Below are 22,303 nucleotides of genomic sequence, written 5' to 3'. Positions count from 1 at the left end.
CTCTTTCAGCTGATACGTCTGGAAAAACAAACATAACGGAACTGAAATTAAACAAGAGATTAATCCATTTATATCTAGAGCTAAAGAGAGACGAGACAGGCTAGGAGTTTGAGACCAGTGTCAGACCGTTTAACACCACTCGTGTGGAATGGAAACATCTCGTTTTGTGGGCAAACAAAGCACGTGGGACGTAGGTCCATCTGTCTCAACAGCTAATCCACCATTATCAGATTATATCGTTCAATACAACCCACCACCTCAAAGGATAAATCATTCTTTCAGGATGTCACTCTAAGCCAAATTTAAATGTATGGGAAAATACGACGTTAACAATCAACTTAGCATGCAGCGTATGACAAATGCCTCTTGCGGGAATTTGAAAACATTTTACAAGTAATCGGCTTGTTGACCGTGTAATCAGATCACTTTTTTTTTTTTTCTCTGCAGTGTTCAGACTTTTGAGAATTGACTTTTGGCATTACAACTGCTCTTAGGCCGCGGCAGCCCGGAGCACTTACAAAGATCATCATGGAGCCAAAGCTCTTAACACCAAAAACATGACACTCGTGGGCTGTGCCAGTGTCCATATTTAGAGTTCGGATTGACACATTGGGCTCTCATATGAACAGAATCCTCTCTAATCATTGGCATTAGTTTATTTGTCGGTGCAATCTGTAATACAACACTGGAGTAAAACATCATAAGCGTATATAACATATTTAATGTTTTAGTCTTTCTGAATTGCTTTCATTGTTATTAAATGGTGTTAAAAGCAGATTGGCTTAATGTGAAATATCCTAACACAGCACCTACACTGTGACCGAGTGACCATGAGTTGCAGTGTGACAGCCTGAGACTTTATATATTAATAATGTTAATAATGCGTTATTTTATTTTCAAGATATCGGTCTGAAAAGGAACACTGCATATTTAGAATAGAAGATTTTTTTTTTTTACATGTATAATTAAAGACAAAAGATGAAATGAGTAAAGCATACTACAATTTAAAATAATTTTATTAACGGTATGTGTTTTAATATACTTTCTAAAAAAATGTTTTATGCAAATGCTGCATTTTTAGCATCATTACTACAGTCTTCAGTGTTACATGATATGCTGCTCAAGAAATATTTTTCAATATTATCAATTTTGCTGCTGAATATTTTTGTGCAAACCATTATGCTTTTTTTCCAAGTTTCTTTAATGAATAGAAAGTTCAAAGGAATGTATTTGAAAAAGAAGCATTCGAATGCTTTGCCATCACTGTTCGTCAGTTTAATGCATCCTTGCTAAATACTTAATTTAAAAAAAAATAAACCATCCTAACAGGAGCTAATAGTTGATTGTTGATTTTATTGTAAGCATTTAAGTTTTAATACACTAGCAAAACAAGGTCGAAGGTTTGATTCACAGAAAACAAGTCTTATAAAAGTGCCCCTATTATGGATTTTTGAAAATTACTTTTCATGCAGTGTGTAATAGCTCTAAGTGAATTAAAACATCCTGCCAAGTTTTAAAATTGAAAGTGCTCCGTGTATACAGTTATTGTCTTTCAAAAGAAGGAATGGACTCTAAATCATTGAAACGAGTCCCAAGCTGTTTCATATTCATGTTAACATGAAACATTACCATATTGTCCGCCCACTTGATGGTCTGAATGAAAATGCAAATTCATTCTTAGCCACTAGGTGCCACTTTTTGATTTTTTTTTTTTTATTCTTTGTACAACACTGCAATAACAAATGCTGCTTTATCAATCGTTAAAGGCACGATGCAAAGAAAATGAGACCAGTCGACCAATCACGGCAGATTAGCTTCACGCAAAAGAGGGGCTTGGAAAAATGTATCATTAAACAAATCTTTTGGGAGTCATTGAGCAAATAAGATAAAAAATAAATGCCCATTATAAGACAATAAAAGTGTCTTGCGACCTTGCATGCATGCCAGTTCTTCTTTGGGACTCCCAAAGCCAAAATGCTCTTTAAATGCATGCATATAAATGGTATATCCTTATATTTTATCGAGGGTAAATGGACATGATGCAGACCAGACTCAAAATTAGCTTCCTGAGAGCTTCATGGGCCTCAAAAATCAAGCATTGCGTCAAAGCTCTGACACCTCTTTATATTTTATTCCCAAATGTGTCTGTTTCCCTAACTCACCTTTTTCGTCGGCACTCTGATCTTAAGGAGTTCTGCCTCGCGACTGAGAACAGACCAGGGAACATGGAGACGGGTGAACCGGACCGTTCTCATCTTGAAAGAGAAGAAAAATACGTTTAAAGACTAGAGCAAAGCACCATTGAATAATACAGTCAAATTAGTTCGCAGGATGCAACTGAAAACTCGGTTGAAGATAAGGTGATTGGTGCAAACACACACACACACACACGCAGTTTAAGAAGCAGCTGTTACTAAAATGGTCTTATTCAGCGTGGATGAATGACACACACACACACACACACACACATCAAACACAAACACCTCTGGCAATGAGGATCAACCATAATCTGCCTTTAGGCTGGAGACAGCAGCACTCAAATTTAATCCACACCAACATAACACAACTGATCTACCAGCATCACACCACCAACAATCAAACGTACACCCACATCACAGCTTTCACTCAGGATTTCGCTCTCATCAGTCAATCTTTATGCTAAAATGAACCCAAGGCCAATTTCAGATCTATACAGACGTCACACATAGGAACAATGTTTTTGCATCTTAAAATTAATTTACTGTTATAGCTAGTTATGCAGTATCAAAAACATTGTTTTACACTTACACAATCATTTCCAAGTCTACAACATGGTTTTAAATTATGTTTATGCTGATGAATTGCACATTTGCATTGCATTGTTATCATTATCACGGAAACAAAAGCTAAAAATCATAATGGTCCTGAAATTTATTTTTTTCTTTATTGCAAAGCCTGATTTCTTTTAGAGTGAAACACCTAGTAGTTTCTTCACGCACCAGCATGTAGTTTATTTTAAGGCGTTCTCAAACCTGGATAATAATAGGGAGTCTATTTGGATTCATGAGGGTATTGCTTGAGTATAAGCTTTTTTTGTGGAAAAAGCTGCATGAGTCAACCAATCTACTCCTATTCAGAAATACTAAGCTCTCCCTGCTTCAACTTGGGAAAATCCATGATGCAGGGGGAACCGATCATCTCTTGTGACAACCACAGTTGCATCTGTCGCAAATATATTGCCGGGGGGCGACTACCGCAGCATTGCAGGAAAGCAAAGAAATGCTTTTTGGCATCTGTTAACTAGTATTAAAATACGCTGTATTGCTTGAAAATGAAAACTAGCTCCCCCTTCCGAAAAGATAGACTTTTCTTGGTGTGGGAGGGTTTGGGCTTTTTCTAAACTGGGTCTCCAATTCTTAAGTTCCAAGGTCACCTTGGGAATCTCTTGATTGTGTTCATTCTGTTAGTATTGCACTCAAAACTGAGCTCATCCCTGATTATTCATGGCTCAACACATGAGACAATGATGCATTAATATGTTTGCCAGGAGAATGATGTAGAGATATGTTTGCATGGGCAAACAAGAACACACACAGGCTATATTCAGAATATACCGTGCTACTCGGATTAATTTTGCAATTTGCATATTTTTGGCCTATTTTATGCACCATTTTCTTTATCTGATCAGATTAATTCAATTAAGGCAATTTGCACAAAGTGGATTTTTAATAAATGCAGAACAACCTCAATTTTTTTTGCAAAAATTATAACACCACTTTTGAAATCACACACGCTAGTTCAAACGTTTTGAATCGGTAATTTGTCTTTTTTTTGTATTTTTACAGATGCAAAATACATTAATAATCTAAAGTCTTTTAAAAAATACTGTTATTTTGAACTGTCTTTAAAATAAGAAAAATCATGAAAACAATGCATCACATTTTTCACAAACTTTTTTGAGCAGCATATCATCAAGGATCGTGTGACACTAAAAACTGGAGTAATGATGCTGAAAATTCAGCTCTGCATAACAGGAATAAATTAGATTTTTAATTATATTCAAATACAAAACAGAAAACAGTATTTTTGCTTAAATAAACGCATCCTTGGTGAGTTTCAAAAAGATTCAAAATGCTTTTGAACAGTAGTGTATGCATATGAGATCAAATGACAACAATTTAGCAACTGTTTAAAATATTGCATAATGTATTGTTTTTTACATATCATACTAAAAATAGCAGGCAGAACAGTATTTAGTGCATACTGTGTAGTATGCAGTGGGCTAAGATTCCATCGTTCTGAACATTACCACGCACAGATAAACACACACCTCTTTGTCGTGCTCAATCTCCAGGCCTTCCTCCTGAAGTCCTCTTTCAAATTCCTCCCTAATTTTATCTTGTAGTTCATTGGCGGGTTCTGTTGCAAGCCCCGCCTCCAGCACCGCCTCCGAAATATCGCCCTTCGTACTCCTGCGGGAAGGGGTGGGGCTTTGAGACGGCACGTTACCGTTAGAGACAACAGAGTGCCGGTGTTGGGACTGACGTCTCTTGCAGTGATAAACAAGAACGTAGTCCACTCTTCTGCGGCCGTCTGCAAAACACAGCCCTCCTCCTGGACCAGGGCCCGGCTCTTCCTGAAAACACACACAAGCATTCTTCAGCTCAGTAACATCTAGACACATCTGCATGGCCGTACAGCGAAAGCTGTAATTAGATTCCTGGAGCTCTCTCAAAGCTGCATAGCCTGTAGTTGGCAGTTTCAGCAAAAAAATTGAGGATCTGGGTCATCCACTGATTGGCTGGCGGTTCAAAGCTTTCGGATGTTTCCTGTCATACTCCTGTTTGATTCGAATTCTGCTTTTGAGAAAGGTGCATAACTAGGACGGTCCCTGTGGCTCGCAAACTGTGGGTGAAACCGTCAGCTGACTTTGCCATTGTGGCGTTCATAAATTTCTCTTCACACTGCAAAAAGATGCCCAAAGATATTATGTTCAGAATATACAGTATAAAATAATATATTTTACCCCCAATAAGAAAGATAACCTTTTTATATATTTATTTAATATATTTTAAGAAAATATTAAATGAAACCTTATATTTTACAAAAAGATGTTTTGTGATTTGTTTGTTTTTTGGGGGTTTTTGCATTATGTAATTACTGACATGCATCTTAATTCTCGTGAGCAAAAATAAATATTTTGTTACTGTAAAGCGAATAAAAAAATGACAACCGTTTACTGCATGCATAAATATGAAATCTTTAAACCTTTAAAGATTTTTTATTTTCTTCTTTTTGGGGAAAACAAATCACAGATTTAGGGGCTAATATTTACCAGTGTCTGTGCTTGGAAGCATTTTACTGTATACTAAATAACTATAATAATCAAGTTCATTGGAACACGAATGTTGATTGGGATTTCTATAGAACGTCTAGTGTAAATATTTAACTGATGCCATTTAGTACATTATTTCCAAATGACATAAATTTAAAACACCTTGAAAGTTCCACTGAAGCGGGTTGGAAATAATTTTTTTTTTTTAAATGCCTTAAAGCAAATTCGAATTTCTTATTTCTCTTGTGAAGTGTTTTAGTCCAATAGAAAATGGATTCTCAGACTATAAATGTCAAGCAGTGAAATGGATTTTTCAATGACAGATGCCAATATCTAGAGATCTTTTCCCACTGACTCCAGCCCACAATGTTTGTATGACCAGCTTACAATTACAAAATCCTTGCACTTTCTTATGTCACCTTACTTGACCCTTTGGGGTCCGTGAAGCTACTGCAGAGAGTATATATATATATATATATATATATATATATATATATATATATATATATATATATATATATATATATATAATAAAACCATTATTCAATGCAATAAATGCTCTAAAATTATTTTTTAAAAAAAGCATTACACAACAGAAATCACGCACCGTGTCCTCAGCAATGTCGTTGGCATCATGCCCGCTGCTGGCCGTGCCCTGATGGCCCAGTTCAGAGATATCTCGGGCAAGACAGCGGAGTTTCTCGCTCTGCATTGAGGAGGACTCACTCTTCCCGGCGGAAACACGCATGCGCTCGGGGGCCCCGTTCCAATTTTCTGTTAGATAGAGATATTCAATGGTTAATATGGATGTCTAATAATATCCTTCTGAAATTCCTATTTTATGACATTTTTCTCTTGCATCAGTTTCTTTGTGTGCGCTTTGACGATATTGCATGCCCAACAGTCATGCCAATAAATTGCTTGTAATTGAAATGGGAGAGAGAGAGAGAGAGAGAGAGAGAGAGAGAGAGAGAGAGAGAGAGAGAGAGAGAGAGAGAACGCAACCATTTAAAAGTAGAGACTTAAAAACCTTTCAGCACCAAGGACAGCGACATAGTTGAAGGCTGTGCGTCAACGCAGTTCTCAAGATCCGTAAAACCAACACTTAAACCCACCTCTAGTCTTTTTGAATATTCTCACACCTGACTAAAGCGTCACTTAAATATGCCTCATGCCTTCAGGTAAACAAACACAGGGATTCATGACTCTTAGAGAAAGCTATAAGCGCATTTACACCACCTGACCAAACCATGCATCGCACCAGTCTGTTTGTGCATTTATTTCCCAGCGCTCTCGTATCAAATCACAGTTTCCATTCTGTCGTCAATGTCAAAAAAAGAAGAAAAAGATTATAAAGTGTGTTTGATTGGTATGAGACAACAACACATGGCGTCAGATTGCGCTTGAAATAGCTCCAGCTTATTGCCCCAGCTAATTATACAAACCCCCTCCGACACACTGAGCCCTCTCATTGTTTTCCAAAGCAAAGGATGAATTCTAACACAATTAGTTACAACGTTAACGAGTGTTAAAGTGTGAGAGCCCGTCTGAAGGGGCAAATAATGGCGTGTGCCTCATTGCAATTAACATCAACGAATCACTCAAATGTTCGGTTTTCACCGCAACAGACCACAAATGCTTGAGCACATGAAATAACATACATGCTTTTGCAACAGTTGAATGCAACACGACAAACAAGCAAGCCAATTTGTTCAAGGGCCAATTGCCCGGACGTATAGCAAATGCATTTTCCCTTCGGCTCAAAGAATCCGGTGCGCTCGCACACAAACAACACCGTCAACAAACAAGGTCCACGGGAGCGCTGGGACTGGTACTCACCCGTGGCAGAGGGCGACCTGTTCAGTGCCATGGTTATGTTCCCGGTGATATGGTGGACAATCCGCTCGCGGCCCCGCGCAGCTTAACGCGCTCGTGCTGCTGCCGTTAATTCCGTGGAGCGCTCGAGACGCTCAAACTTCCAGCGCGCGTGCACCGAGAGAACAGTGACAGCCGACACAACCCCCTCCCCCTCTCTCTCTCTCACACACACACACACACACACACACACGCACGCACGCACGCAAGGTATCACTCGCAAACAGACGCTAAATGCGTAAGTCTAATTATTACGAACTATTTTAAAACACAAAACAATTAATTATAATGTGGTTGAGGATCGACCTTTATATAATAAATAGCCGTTGTATAATAAATAAATCGGTAGTTTAACTAAAAACACTGTCAAATTTATTCACCCTCAAACGTTAGGCGGAATCAGAGTTCCAATCACTTCTTAAAAGATTCATTTGGATCCGTTCACTGATTCAGTCGGCGTCTCTTTCTGCAGGTTATGGAGTCGACAAGTGTCCTGAGAGGTAGTGAATCATTCACACAGCCATTTCGTTAGAAATACAGCGTTAACCAGGTCTCGTTTTCGCTTATTGAATGTGTAAATATAAAAATAGGTGCCGTTTTACGTAAACAGCGATTTCTTCACAGTCGGCCAGGAAATGAATCATTCGTTCGGTTCGTTTATGAACAAGACGACTCCTTTTATTCGGTGAGTTTGAACCATCCAAATAGTGCTTAAAACCAAATTTTTGTTACTTTTATAGACGTAACACCTGTATTTAATGAATCATTTACTTCTTGACTACTGATGATGGGTTTTTTTCTCATACAGGTGCATCCGCCACCTTTATATCGCCATTTTACCCTTTATTATAATGAAAAATGAAAATAATTGTGATAAAAATTCTTGGTCTCTACCATATAAGGTATCAATTGTTGGTATTTAAATCACTTGACTTTTTAATTCTGGCTAGCAGATGCACAAATGATATCTAACCTCACCCGTGGAAAACAATTATATTCATTGCATGGGAAAGAGAACCTCAAAATTCAGCTGCATTATGTTTATGGGGAAAAAAAATAATATGGTGTTGAATTCAATGATAACAAAAGTTTAATATTTGGTGATACGCAATATATAATGAAACGGTATGTTAATTTTAAGTAAATGTAGCTAAATGTATTCACAGTCTATAAAGATGAAGAGTTGTTGACATTTAAACTGGGTCAGTAATTGCGTCTATTTATCTTTTTCTTTTTATGTCCAAACTCATTTGCAGCCTATTGTCTGTTTGGATAAACCTGGGGTTATGCGCTTTGTTTGAGAGCACACTGACATTTTCTTGGGTCGTATCTTCACAGAACTGAACCTGCGGTTATGCGTTGGCAGCTCAGAGGCTTAACCATTACACAACCACTACCTTACCGGCCTCGGCACGCTCACGTATGTGTATGCGATCAGTCAGTCGGTGCATTTAAGAGAGAACATTAAAAGGCTGTAAATGGGAAAACTAAAGCGATAATTTTGCCAGCGATCTGATCACTAATAGCGTATTAAATCCCATCAGAGAATGCCGTGCACTTTCATAATTACCTTCAAAACACACCGTAATAATGCAGTGACTCAGTGCGTTTAATAAACATACATGATTTCCAGATGATTGTGTAGTTATTATGAAGGTCATGGCAGGCGGAATTGAGATCGTGTACGGTAGTTAAAACCGAAGCATTTTATTATAATATATATATATATATATATATATATATATATATATATAATAATGCCATAGAACCACAGATGTGTGGAAACATGCAGAAATGTCAAATGCAGTGCTTGTTATTGATATGTTTTAATATTTCATGACAAGTACTTAACGCGCGACTCGTGTGTGAATTGCATCCTTCAACACCCTTCACGACTAATCGACTGATCAGTATTCTCCACGCACACGGACGCTCTTCACACAAATGAGTTCAAGCGTCCAGAGCACCACCGAGCGGCACAAGTCCGGCACTTGTTTAGCCTCGTCCTTTATTGCAGGTCATTCTAATAAACACCCTTAAACTGCAACCACACATAATAGTCGCGCACGGTCAAGAATACATTTGCATAGACAGGTTGTTTACTGGCAAAATGGCAAAGCAGTAGTAATCAGAAATGACTCGTGATGCAATGCTTTATACGTTGAAATAAAAAAACAGAAATGTATGATAAAGTGCTCTATTATCAGCGGTTATAAAAAGCCGCTGAGCAACATACCGGCTGTAGACGCATATACGAAAGTGTACTGTAGAGGTTTTTCGCTTCTGTGTTATTTTATCAGGTGTCTGCTTTCAGTTGGCCGGACAGGCGTGTGACATGCAGTCGCAGCCGGTGACGGCGAGGACTTGGTGGTGTGTTTGTGTGCCGTTAGCGCAGCGCAGGGGAACATTCATGGGCACCGTGCCTGTAGCTGAGCAACACACACACTCGCTCTCGACCTTGTGCTTGTCTAGTGAGTACATAGACTTGCTGCCGCAGTTTCCCTGAAAAAAAAGATCGATGGATAATATGTACATAGCTTCATGGTGTTGTTGCAATAAAACATTAAAATGCGTCGACTTTACCTCGCAGTAAGTGAGTTGTATCTTTTCTTCCGACTGGCAGTCATTCACTCTAATGTAATTCAGCAAACCCACAGTCCTTCTGCACTCTGGCTCAGTACCTAAACAGACATATGCACTCATCATGTGCAGATCAGTAGGATGGAGTCAGGCCACATGGTTTTAGGGAGAAAGGCGGTATTTTTTCCTGATAAAAACTGTGGTTTAAAAAAGGTAGTACAAATATTCTTGATGTGCATGATTTGGCCAAAATGTCAATAATAGCAATATAGTAACAACAACAACAACATCTAAACTAAATAACTAATATATATATATATATATATATATATATATATATATATATATATATATATATATATATATATATATATATATAAAATAAATTATATATATATTAAATAAATTATATTATATTATATATATATATATATATATATATATATATATATATATATATATATATATATATATATATATATAACATTTATGTCTTTATTTCTTTATTTTCAAATGTTTAAACCATCAAAATGTTATTTATATGTCTAACTCTGGGAGTCTCTGTATGTATTGTATGTAACTGTATTTAACTTTAAGCTTTCTTTTGTTGATGAGCCATTTCGTTACAAATCTAGGAAGTCAAAGTGGGTGACTGAAACTCAAGATCAGAAATGAAGTTTGCATGGTACAGCATTTATAGCAAACCGAGCAGCTCTGAGATGCTGAAAAACACCGGTTTATGAGCTGCTCACCTGAACACAGTGACGTCCTCCACTCTTAAGCACATCTGCATATATTTATTAATTTAAGTGGCGGACTTGTGATTTGATAATCTCACTAATCCGTATCAAGGTTTTGGTTTTATTAGGATTAATGGTGCAGACATATTTTATAAACTGAGCAGAACATATGAATGATGGTTTTGGTAGCTGTTCTTACATATTTCGCAGCAGGTGTCTCCAATCTGGCTTATTTTACCCTGTGGATTAAGAATACATTGTTTCACTTGTTATTATGCAAAACAATAAATGTTGTTTATTAGAGGTAGAATGTGTTCCTGGAGAGGTGTTTAGGGTTTGCTAGGTTTAGGATTAGAAATAGGGTTTGGCATGCAATCATTTGATAGCAGTGTTATTCTTGGATTAGGAAAGTGAAGTGTGTGTGTGTGTGTGTGTGTGTGTGTGTGTGTGTGTGTGTGTGTGTGTGTGTGTGTGTGTGTGTGTGTGTGTGTGTGTGTGTGTGTGTGTGTGTGTGTGTGTGTGTGTGTGTGTGTGTGTGTGTGTGTGTGTGTGTGTGTGTGTGTGTGTGTGTGTGTGTGTGTGTGTGTGTGTGTGTGTGTGTGTGTGTGTGTGTGTGTGTGTGTGTGTGTGTGTGTGTGTGTGTGTGTGTGTGTGTGTGTGTGTGTGTGTGTGTGTGTGTGTGTGTGTGTGTGTGTGTCTGTGTCTGTGTGTGTGTGTGTGTGTGTGTGTGTGTACCCCATGTTCCAGACAGCTTTTTCGGTCAAACGGAGGACATGTTGTCACAAGCGTCTCTAGCACCAGTTCTTCATCCTTATTCACACTGCATGTATGTTTAGTGCAGCCATCTGTACGCGTTGCATTTGCCTGAATACACACACATGTGCAGATTTATGACACCATCTTTCTGAAAATCAATAGAACATCTGGAGCATTTAAAGCGGGGTCTCAAACGATGCAATTTTTGATAAGCAGTGGCCTACTATCGGTTGGGGTTGATGTGATTTTCAATATTTTTGAATGAAATTCTCAAAAAGACTGCAAATAAGAAATAAGAGCAATATTGCACTTTTAATGGTTTTCTATTTGAATGTATTTCCTGTGATTCAATCAGATTTTTTTTAGCATCATTACTCCGGTGTCACATGATCCTTCAGAAATCATTGTAATATGCTGATTTGCTGCTCAAAAACATTTCTGATTATTATCAGGGTTAGAAGTATTGCTGTTAATGTTTTTACTTTTTTAAACATTTTTATTTATTTTAAATGGTAGTGTTAATAATGAATGGATCCACTGGAAATGTTTCAAACGGTTCTCAAGCAGTTTTTCGACCTGGCGAGAGAGGGGAGATTCTAACCCGTGTCTTCCACACTGACTATTCTGGCTATCTTACCATTGACTCGTGACTCTATCTGCACATATTTCTTACTTTCAGAGCGACCAGCTGCCCGTCAGGTTGTCGAATGCTACACGCAGTTGCTACACAGCGTCCGCAGCAAGCGTTAGGAATCGGCTCCAGTGTGTATCCCTACAAAACAAAGCCCACATGTGACTGTAATCACACATATAGCGCTGACAGCCCTTTTATAGGCGGTTTCCATAGAAATGAAGATGCTGTCTTCATTTACTTATCCTCATGTCATATTTAATGACTCTCTTTCTCAACTTATTTTCTTACTCAAAAGGCCTTTGAGAAGCGTTTGTCTTCACAGGCGTCAAAACCTGACACGTCTAAGTGCAGCATATTCAAGATAAAAATGTAAATGCAACCGAAGAGCTGCTTTTTAAAAAGCTATGCTTCTTTTATTGCATTGCAAAGGCAGCTAGGAGGTTTTCAAAACGTCTGCTTTTGTGCTCTGAGAGAGGACGGTAAGTTATATGGGTGTACAACACGAGGGTGAGTAAATGATGAGAGAATTGTCATTTCTTTGGGTGAACTACCCCTTTAATAATCTTCAGAGTGAGGGTTTTACCTCTGAGCAGGGAGAGCAGCTCATTTTCCTGCAAGAGAGCCGATAACTCCTCTTATCTCTCACACACTCGCAGTGCGTGCACACATCCACCATCACCCGCTCTCCAGCCTGCTCACACACACAGAGCAAGACACCCCAAAGTCAATCTGTTATGCACCAAGACATCTGCACACGGCACATTAGTATTCTGTATGTTAACGCTACGTCTTTACCGCAATAACAGTTTGATTCAGCACGCAGACGTCCATCGGAACTGCAGAAATGGAAAAAAAAAATAAAAACATTGATGTCTAAGTAAGGATGACAGAGCGTTGAGCGAGGAATGTCTTTTTAATAATGGACATTTTTAGAAAGACTTCTTTTGGGAAAATTATATTTTTTTCAAACTGAAAGAACTTATAGCTAGTTTTTTTTATATCACTGTATTGTTAGGTTGACATTTTATGTTTTCATTTAAAAATTTGTACTATGAGTTTGCCTTTGCTGCTTTATTGGGCATTAAATAACTATGAAAAAAATTCCAGTGTGAATTCCACTTTTTTGCATCCAATACGCAAAGAAAATTGCATTGTCGTATTTTAATAAATATCAATTATCTAAATGATTAAAAATAGTACAATAAAAATATTGTTAATATTCAAATGTAAATGTTTAAATATGGTTTCATTGCAGGTATCAGTCCATTGATCATTGGTAGAGATGACATTAAGGACCAGTTTTACTAAACACAAGAGCCACAAAAGTGTGCGGTATTATTAGATTCCAGTTTCAAGTCATCTTTTATTTCCTGTAGCAAATTAAAATAACAAGGCTTGGCAAACTATATGTTTGGATAATGTGTTATTCTGGCATTCAAAATAAATTAAAACATAAAAAAAAAAATAATCATCTCCCTTCTACTACACACTTTCTGTTCTCTGCCGTGCCTCCTTTTAGCAACATATTGCTTCAATTTTAAGCGCAAAATAGTTTAAGACATGTTTTTTGGGGTGTTAAATAATGGCGCAAATACCAGTCATTTTACTAGCACAAACATAGCAAAACGCATTGCATGATTCAATGGAATACTCTTCTCCCATAAATTGTGCATCTGAAAAGAAACCTCCTAGAAATGCATATAAAATAACTGTCTTTTCAGCGCTGATTCGTCACTGCGCGTCTTTAGTTAAACCTGACAGTACTATTTTAATGAAAAATAATTTGCACTGGTGCAAACTGTTGGTAAAACTGGCCCTAAGTTATTAAAGGTGCAGTATGTAAGATTCACAGCAAGTAGTAGAAATGAGTCCTGCAAAAGGCATTCCGCCCCCGAAACACACGTTTCAGAGTAGAATTACTGGCTATAGCATTATGTTATCAGAGAAACAGCTACGTAAACATAACATGATTCCTTGACATCAATATGCAGTTTTCAACTGGAAGTGGGCAGGAGCATCCAGATTAAAGATGCTGTATGTAATATTTCCAGCTAGCGGTTGAAGTGGGTACTGCAATTCTGGCAATTCTTGAGAAAAATCTATATAATTAACATGTTTCCTAAATAGCTATATGTTATTTTTTGACTTGCACCTTTAGGTTAACTTGTGTGTTAGCGTGTGTTTGTACCGCAGTGGCAGGTCGGGCAGCAGTTTTCTACTGTATTGCACTGGAGCTCTGTGCCCAGTGGACAGGTTGGCGTGTCCATGAGGTGGCAGGATACGTTTATATGCTGGATGAACACTTCCTCGTTGACCTGAACACATTCGCTCCACACACATCTGTCCTGCGGAGACACCCACTGCTCTCCCACCTGCACACATGTGGAGTTAAAGAGACATCTTTCGCGTGTAAATACACAGTATTCCCAGTATACACAGACAGAGAGAGAGAGGGAAAAGACACTAAATACTCGCCTGTCTCAAACGTCCTCCTTCCATGCAGCTGGATTTACGGCAGCGACCACAGCACTCGTCCTCTGAGTGAGAGTATGTGGTTCCCTGCACACACAAAATCAATACCAACTCATAAACAGCCCTTTTTATTTAGCTATAAATGTCCACGGGCTTACTGTGCGTGATTCATCACTGCCTGTTACTAAGAGTTAACGTTTTTGTGCCTTTCATCAAAATGTAATGGCTTTTCTTCACTTTTAAATTGTTTCCTCTTGTTTATATGACCAAGGGGTGAATTAGATATTTCAATTTTCTGAAGAAAATATTGTTGGCCGTGTTTTTGGTTTGCCACGATGTTCTTCATCGGAAGTCAGTTTATGTGTAAAATAACCCAATTTTTTTGTAAATCTAATAGGAAATAGTTCACCATATGCAGCCTGCATAATCTGAGGTATTATAGGAGACATTATAGAGCCACACAGTCCACACATATAGAAAATAATGGGAGATAATACTTTCTATGATGGCTGTCAACTTTAGATACGTTTTGCATAACATTTCTGATCTCCATTCGCATTGTTTATATCTAAACTTGCATTATGAAAAAAACTATAAAAATTCACCCTCTTCTTATTCTTGTTCTTATTGTGAATGATTTATGCATGAATATTCTTATTTATAAACTTGTTTGTTAATGTTGAATCGAAACAGTTCTTCTCTTAAACTACTTCTCTGTGGTGACTCATGCCAGATTTCTTCTTTTAAACCACTTAAACTCTCTCTCATTCTTAAATCACTTTTAGTCATTGCAATACGTTTTTTTTTAAATGACGTACATCACTGATGTCAAAATAAAAGCAGTCAACGGTTCTTCTAAAATTAGATTCGATTAGACAAATAGTGTATTCAATCCTGCTGCGGGGCATTTCGTTTTTTCAAATAAGAAGGACGCACCAGAGGACAGATCTGGTTGCAGACGGGGTCCACACACTGAGCGATGTGCAGGCCGGTCTGTCTGTCTGCTTGCTCCGTGCAGGTGCAGGTTTTACACTTCTCCTCCCACCCACTGCCCACCTGGTAGACCGCAGCGTCCACCACACACACCTGCAAGTAAAAATAGTCGATCACACGCTGATTGCAGAGTACGCTCATCAGGGCATGGAGCTGCAAGGGCAAGTGAATAACACATGCGCAGCGAGAGCGCAGAAGCGCGCCAACCTTATCAGGTGTGCAGGTGACCTCTATGCAGTCGCAGTCATTGACGGTGGTCTTCGTGATGTAGCCCGGGGGACAGGTGCGGGTGATGTTTCGACAGTCGCACACACATTCATATGAATCGCAGCACTCCGACGGCGTGACCGACAGCTTCTTGTATGCGGGGCAGGATGGTTTTGTTGTCACAGGACACTGATCCTTTTTGCAAACTGAGAGAGGGCGGTGAAAGAGATTGATGTGATTGAAAACCATCTTTGCGAAACGAATGAGAGTGTGTGTGTGTGTGTGTGTGTGTGTGTTCTTACCACATTGGTAAACTGGCAGACAATCTCCAGGGTTTGTGAGGACGACACTGAGCCCATGAGCGCAGGGAGGGGGATCTGACCGCTTACAGTTGGGGTCACACACTATAAACACACACGGTAGATTAACAACACTTTATCCTGGTGGAGCCATCAGGTGTATCATAAAAGCACCACATATCTAAGACACGGTGATTTTTACATTTTTAAGAACACATGGATGGAATTATGTCCGGTCATAAAATTTTAATTTACAGAATAATCAATAGCTTGGCTGTACACTTAATTATACAACATTATGGAATAGCGTCTGTGGATTTTAAAGCACAAAAAGACTGCTGTTTAAATATGAAGTCTGCATATTCTGCATCTCTGTGTGGCATGGTTTTACATACATACTCAAGCACAAAATAGAAAGCAGCAAATAATGTTATTGTAAAAATGTCTTACGTTATTGACGTTTTGTGAAATCAACTGATTACACGTTTTTGGATTAATAATTGAAAAATATTATAAATAATCTAGAACGATCTGAATCCACAGAATTTGGGAAAACATAACATGTTTGTGGGGCCCTAAAAATTGTATTCTTCTTAAATAAATTGTTGTTAAGTTCTTTATTTCAATTAATTACTGATTACAAAAATATTCCTTTAAACTAAAAAAAGTCAGGTGTATGAAAGAAATACTTTTACAATTTACAAATTGGTACAGTGTGTATTTGTATATATATAAGAAATAAAGTATAGTATATATTAGTATATATTCATATATAATATCAAAATTGATCTGACAGACTATATTGTATGTTTAAGTATATATATGTACATATATACTGTATGTCATGTCAAATCAATTAATTGCTTATATCAATTAACTAATATAAAATATGTAAGTAGAAAGTACATTATGGATACGTTAAAAGTATAAATGCACGTTATTTTTGTATTCTCAGCTCACCACACTCATATTCAGGGCAGCACTTAGATCCCATCTTCTCCCGAAGAACCTCACATTGTCCACACTCTGGGGCTGTAACACAGCAACAGTTGCCATGACAACACACACTGAGAAACCACTTCAAGAAATGGGGCTGTTAATCGTGTAGTGCACGAGAGCGATAGTGAGAGAGAACGTATACCCGCTGTGTCTTTACCTTTAGCATTAGTGCAGGGTAACACGGTGCAGTTAATGTGCTGCTGATCCAGACACACACACAGAAGACAGGGGTTCTCCTCAGGATTCCAGCTTTCCATAAACTGAAAACACACACACACACACACCAGGATCATGAGACTGAAAGAGGCCTATTGGTTTTATGAAGTGCTGACAGCACTATTATAAAGGTGTGACGTTTAATAAATGGTAAAATCATTACACTGTACCTTGTGTGTTTTCCCATGTTGGTCCACACACTGGTTGCAGGTTTCTTTGCTTACACACTTATCTCCCATTAACACAGACCCTTCAGGGCAGAAACAGCCCTCTGTGGGAGTGTTCAAGCACACTGATCCATTGCCCTTCATTAAACCATCACCCATCATGTCACCAGGACTGAACTGGCTCTGTCCGCACCGCTCCAAACATCCGGTTCGACACGCAGCGTATTCCAGAGAGTCTGAGCATGACATGGCTACACACAGAAAATACAATGGGAAATACAAGTATTTTATATTTTAGTAGAACCCAAAATCATTAATGCCACAAAATGTCATTCACAACACATATACTTGTGTTAATGCAACAATTTCCAGTTAAAATGTACAAGAATATACTGTAAGAAAACAGAGATGGAAAATGTTTTTAGTTTTTTTGTATAGAATAATGTACACCGATGAACCAAGCACCAAAAGGGGATAAATATGATTACACAATATTATTTTTTTTATTTGATCTTTTTTTTTTTATATATATATATTTTGTTTATTTTTCTAATTCTAATTTTCTAATTCAATTTTTAAATCTAAAATCTATGTGATTAAATAAAGCCATAATTTTCATTTTTCAAGCCATAATATCATCCATAGTATGCTGTATGATGTATGCTTCCACTTTAACTTTTTTTTCAAGCCTGAGACTGTCATTACAGCCCACAGATCTGTAGTAACTCCTGTTTGTTCTTTCTCAGGCACGCTGATCAAAGTAGCGGCATCTCACTGAACGGAGACACGCAGGGTCCTCGCTGCTTCATTTCATGACTCATTAATCACAGAAGACTCACGGCAGAGGGTGGGCGTCCTCCAGTCCACACACACTCCCTGCTGACGGCACATGCTGCTGTACGCCGCAACAAGGTCACACAACGCGTTAGGCTGGCAGGCCACGGTCCGGCAGATCTGCTCATAGTCCTGCGGAGGGACCAGCTCGTGACAGCGGCTAAACACCTCAGAACTCAACACATCACAGCCCTTCGTCACCCCCATAGCACAGTAATCCACACCCGACACACTGACACACTCGCCCAGAGCCCAGCCCTTCAGATACACGTCAGGGTCTGTGGTCACGCGGCCGTCAGATAACACCAGACCCGTCTGATCATCAGAGCAGGAACCTGAGAGAGAGACACGGGCAAGTTATGAACATCACATGTAGGCGATTGGGAGAAATTGAATGGGAGGTTAGGAGAGTGTAAAAATGGCTCTGTGTGGATTTAGGTACGTCACACCCCACAGAATGTCCAACCGGGCTTTAAATTCAATGACAGGAAGAGTATCTGCAGTTCAAAGAAATTCAGCATAGCCACATATTTGTTTGTTTTTTTAAATATTAAAATGTTTATTATATATTTAATATAAAAACCGTATGTCTATTATATATTTATATAATATATACATAAATTCTGTGTGGATATATAGAATATATATATATATATATATATATATATATATATATATATATATATATATATATATATATATATATATACTGTATATATATATATATATTCAGTTATTAAATTCAAATAAATATAACATTACATTTTATAAATATTAAATTAAAATTAATAACAAAATAAAAATTAGATAAAAGAAACATACATTTTAACTATTGAAATAAATACTATTTTTAAAGGTGGTATTACATAAATTATTAGGTCTATATAACTTAATAAAATATTATTATATATATTTTTTATTTATATATATATATATATATATATAAACAATTTCATAACTATATAACATAAGCGTTAATATTTCAATAATTTTCACATTTGAATTTGATCATTTTGCATGCAATCTTAAATATCTTATTTTAATGAAGAATAATATTTGTACAGCACACATGACACTGGCAAACTAATACTCTCCTAAACTACAGTCATAAGCTTAAAGGAAGTGTAATCACCACATAAGCCAGTAGTGTTGGGCTTCATGGAGATGTCCATATTGACCATGAACTCATTGCTGTGGGGAGTGAAGGTGAGAGTGAATCCATGCTGCTCTGATCTCAGCTGGTGCAGTATTGCACCAATTTGTGTCACAGTCACTCCCTCACTCCTGAATGGGACAGCGGTATTCACACCTCCCACGGTCACCTGCAATACATACAACACGTTGACCCTCTCTGCTTACTGAACTATTTTACTTTGCATGCTTATTCAGTGTATCGACCTTCATGTCATCCCGCAGCACCACACTCGTCCCACCCTCCTTGAGCTCCAGACTCTTCATGCAGATCTGATTGGGCGAGCTTTGACAGACAGCTGTATGCAACACTAGCTCCACCCCTCCTGAGCGAAGCAGCAAATAGGAGCAAGCGTCTTTCAGCTTCAGAGCTGCACCCGAAAATGACACGACGTGACTGGTGGAGCTGCCCATGCAACTACCTGTAGGAATGAAAGTATGCACATTAAAGCTAGAAGTTCATGCATTTATAAATGTTTTAAAATGCCCCATTTATGGTTTATGAAAGGTTCATAGGTTAGGAGTCTCCAACAACAGGTTGACATGCATGCAAGGTCAAAAAAACACTTTCATTTCCTAATTATATGCATTTATTTTTAGTTTACTTGTTTAGTGACTTCCAAATAATCTGTGCTGATTTGTCTGATTTTCATTTCATCATGCCTGCGGCTTCTTGTACAGCGTTACCAGGGAAACCTGTATTTTTGCCGTTCCAAAAAGCGGCATCTAGTGGCAAAGAATACATTTACATTTTCATTCAGACCAAGAGGACAAGACTACCAAGTAGGCGGCAATATGCAAATTTTTCACGTTGACATCAACATAAAAAAAGAGTCAACTCTTTCACACTGCATTAAAAGGTAATTTTCAAATATCCATAATAGGGGCACTTTAAAAGTAGTACGCTAAATTGTTGTTACTTGGCTTCGGTGCCTGTTTAAAGCATTGTATTGTGTGATATGCAGGTGTTGAATTTGAGGTTGGTAACAGGATTGGTTGAGGTGCGTGTGTTCGTACAGGGGCAGGTCCAGGTACAGCCGCAGGTGTGATTGTAGCGTAGGGGCGGGAGGTTGTTTTTGCAGACGGGAGGCTCCATCTTCTCACAGTTGATGCGGTGGCTCTGCACTGTTACCGTTCCTGATGGGTTGCACAGCACTGAGTGACAGCCATCTGACAACAGCCATGTCTCCCCGGGCTGATGGAAAGAAATAATCAAATAGATCATTTTAAATGTACCAACCGGAAAGTCCTTAAATGTACCAACAGGAGCCACTTTGTTAGTCTGCGGTAGACGATTAATCACGATTAATCAAAATAAAAACCGAAATCACAATAGCTTTAAAATTTGAAAATTAAGAAAATTAAGACATCCATAAATACTATATTGTAATATTAAAGTTTTATTATAAAATAAAATAATTATAATTTTTCTTGAATGCTTATTTTTTATTTTATAATGAAACATTATGAAAGTAATATGTTATTTTGTTTCATATTTAATCTATAGTAATCATAATAAAAATACTTATTTTACAATATGATTATTTCTTATTAATATTGTAGTCATACTGATATATAAGCATATATCACAGCATTTTTGCCCAAATTGTGCCGCTCTACAAACAGGCACGGCAAACCTGAAACTTTATAACCCAGAACTTTATAGCATTATAAATTTCATAAATTGCAATTTCAAATCACGCAGCCCTAAGCAGTGAACACAAACACTTCCATCTAAGCTACTATATGCGTTTGTTGTTTTCTGAGCATTAGTCTTCGGGGGTCATTTTTCTCTTTAAAGACATCTGCTCCCAACAGAGAGAGAAAAGACCCTTTTATATGCAAGCTGGTTTAATTGTTGACATTTATAGCTGCCTGAATGGCATCGTTTAAGTGTAACTCTATCGCCCCCTTGAGTTCAGAGGTTAGCCGTATCGTATGCATGCTTGTATTGCATTAGCAAAGCATCCATGTTCGCGTGTTTGCACAGAATATGTTACTAGCCTTATATTAAATGGCGTTAGTGAGCAGCTGTTGCTTAAAGGGATTGTTTTTTGAGGGATGAAGTTATTGGTCCAGAATGCCTGATCCGGTGAAAGAGATTATGGATCCCGAGATCCAGTGAAAGATGGATTGTTTCTCTGAAAGTCTGAATCAGATCAAGAGGTTAAATAGTAGAAAATCATTAGAGTGGAGGTCTTTCGTGGGAGTTGATGGAATGATAGGAATTTTGCATCCTACAAAAAAAACACAGCTCACCTTCCGTTCATTCCCTTCATCATCTACACACACTCCAGGAGGACCCGCTGAGGGACATCATCATCATCATCATCATCATCATCAATCTGCTACAGTATTGTGTTACGTGCGTGTGTATATGTGAGTCTCACCCCTGCACAGTCTGTCTGTGAACGACTGGTCGAGGGCAGCCATGGCGAGCAGGTACTCTGTGCTGCTGAGCCGGATGATGTTGTCCTGAGCGTGTCGTCCCGCGAGCGTGCTCAGTTCAGTCTGGTCATACTGGTTACCCAGTCCGATAGGAAACACTGACACACCTGTATACAATAAACGTGCTCGTAAGTCATTATGTTACGAGTAGGAGTTTAAATGCATAATATTGTGTAATTAACGTAGACTAAATATTACTGGAAAAGGCTGCAATGGAATAGAACAGCAAGAAATGGATGTGGTTATATCGTAGTATAGGATTTAATAACTAAGAAATTTGTGGTCTATTGCTGCATCAACACCAACTGTCGTTAGTATGAGGACAATGGAGCGGTTATCTAAGAAATTCAATTTATTCATGAGAAGGAACAAGACAGACATTCAGGAAATTGCCTCTTTTGTGCAATCTGAAGCAGAAACTGGTGGCTGACTGCACTTCACTTTGATGTTATGTTCCTTCATGAAAAGCCTGTTTTAATTCCTAAAATAGATTTAGATTGTGTTTTTTATAATTAACATGCCACTAAAACACTTTTGTAGTGGCATGCTGTAGATTACAGCATAAAATTAATACATCC

General features: G+C 38.0%; 2 protein-coding genes across 7 annotated transcripts in view; both read right to left on the bottom strand.

The window, feature by feature from the left end:
* The window catches only part of LOC122323072 (anoctamin-1), a 25,549-nt gene extending 18,206 nt beyond the window's left edge, over positions 1–7,343 (bottom strand). For all 4 annotated transcript variants that reach the window (XM_043216714.1, XM_043216717.1, XM_043216716.1 and 1 more), the window contains exons 1-5: positions 7,154–7,343; positions 5,922–6,088; positions 4,310–4,615; positions 2,163–2,255; positions 1–18 (exon numbers count right to left, since the gene is read on the bottom strand). The exon at positions 1–18 is cut by the window's left edge and continues 134 nt beyond it. In XM_043216714.1, the coding sequence (XP_043072649.1) occupies positions 1–18; positions 2,163–2,255; positions 4,310–4,615; positions 5,922–6,088; positions 7,154–7,184 (615 nt within the window). In that variant the 5' untranslated portion in view covers positions 7,185–7,343. The remainder of the gene's footprint in view (positions 19–2,162; positions 2,256–4,309; positions 4,616–5,921; positions 6,089–7,153) is intronic.
* A 1,656-nt stretch (positions 7,344–8,999) lies between these two features.
* vwf (von Willebrand factor) overlaps positions 9,000–22,303 on the bottom strand; it is a 33,274-nt gene continuing 19,970 nt past the window's right edge. For all 3 annotated transcript variants that reach the window (XM_043264827.1, XM_043264825.1, XM_043264826.1), the window contains 21 exons: positions 21,668–21,832; positions 21,537–21,583; positions 20,295–20,472; positions 19,485–19,699; positions 19,219–19,408; positions 18,092–18,421; positions 17,256–17,503; positions 17,027–17,129; positions 16,831–16,902; positions 15,874–15,975; positions 15,572–15,777; positions 15,308–15,457; positions 14,375–14,458; positions 14,088–14,271; positions 12,695–12,735; positions 12,483–12,590; positions 11,939–12,037; positions 11,245–11,373; positions 10,709–10,748; positions 9,773–9,870; positions 9,000–9,691 (listed from right to left, as the gene is read on the bottom strand). In XM_043264827.1, the coding sequence (XP_043120762.1) occupies positions 9,500–9,691; positions 9,773–9,870; positions 10,709–10,748; positions 11,245–11,373; positions 11,939–12,037; positions 12,483–12,590; positions 12,695–12,735; positions 14,088–14,271; positions 14,375–14,458; positions 15,308–15,457; positions 15,572–15,777; positions 15,874–15,975; positions 16,831–16,902; positions 17,027–17,129; positions 17,256–17,503; positions 18,092–18,421; positions 19,219–19,408; positions 19,485–19,699; positions 20,295–20,472; positions 21,537–21,583; positions 21,668–21,832 (2,981 nt within the window). In that variant the 3' untranslated portion in view covers positions 9,000–9,499. The remainder of the gene's footprint in view (positions 9,692–9,772; positions 9,871–10,708; positions 10,749–11,244; positions 11,374–11,938; positions 12,038–12,482; positions 12,591–12,694; positions 12,736–14,087; positions 14,272–14,374; positions 14,459–15,307; positions 15,458–15,571; positions 15,778–15,873; positions 15,976–16,830; positions 16,903–17,026; positions 17,130–17,255; positions 17,504–18,091; positions 18,422–19,218; positions 19,409–19,484; positions 19,700–20,294; positions 20,473–21,536; positions 21,584–21,667; positions 21,833–22,303) is intronic.

This window comes from Puntigrus tetrazona, chromosome 18 (genome assembly GCF_018831695.1).
Source record: "Puntigrus tetrazona isolate hp1 chromosome 18, ASM1883169v1, whole genome shotgun sequence".
Taxonomy (NCBI): domain Eukaryota; kingdom Metazoa; phylum Chordata; class Actinopteri; order Cypriniformes; family Cyprinidae; genus Puntigrus; species Puntigrus tetrazona.
Note: the sequence above shows the minus strand (reverse complement) of the source record. Positions and strands in the feature narration are given on the sequence as shown.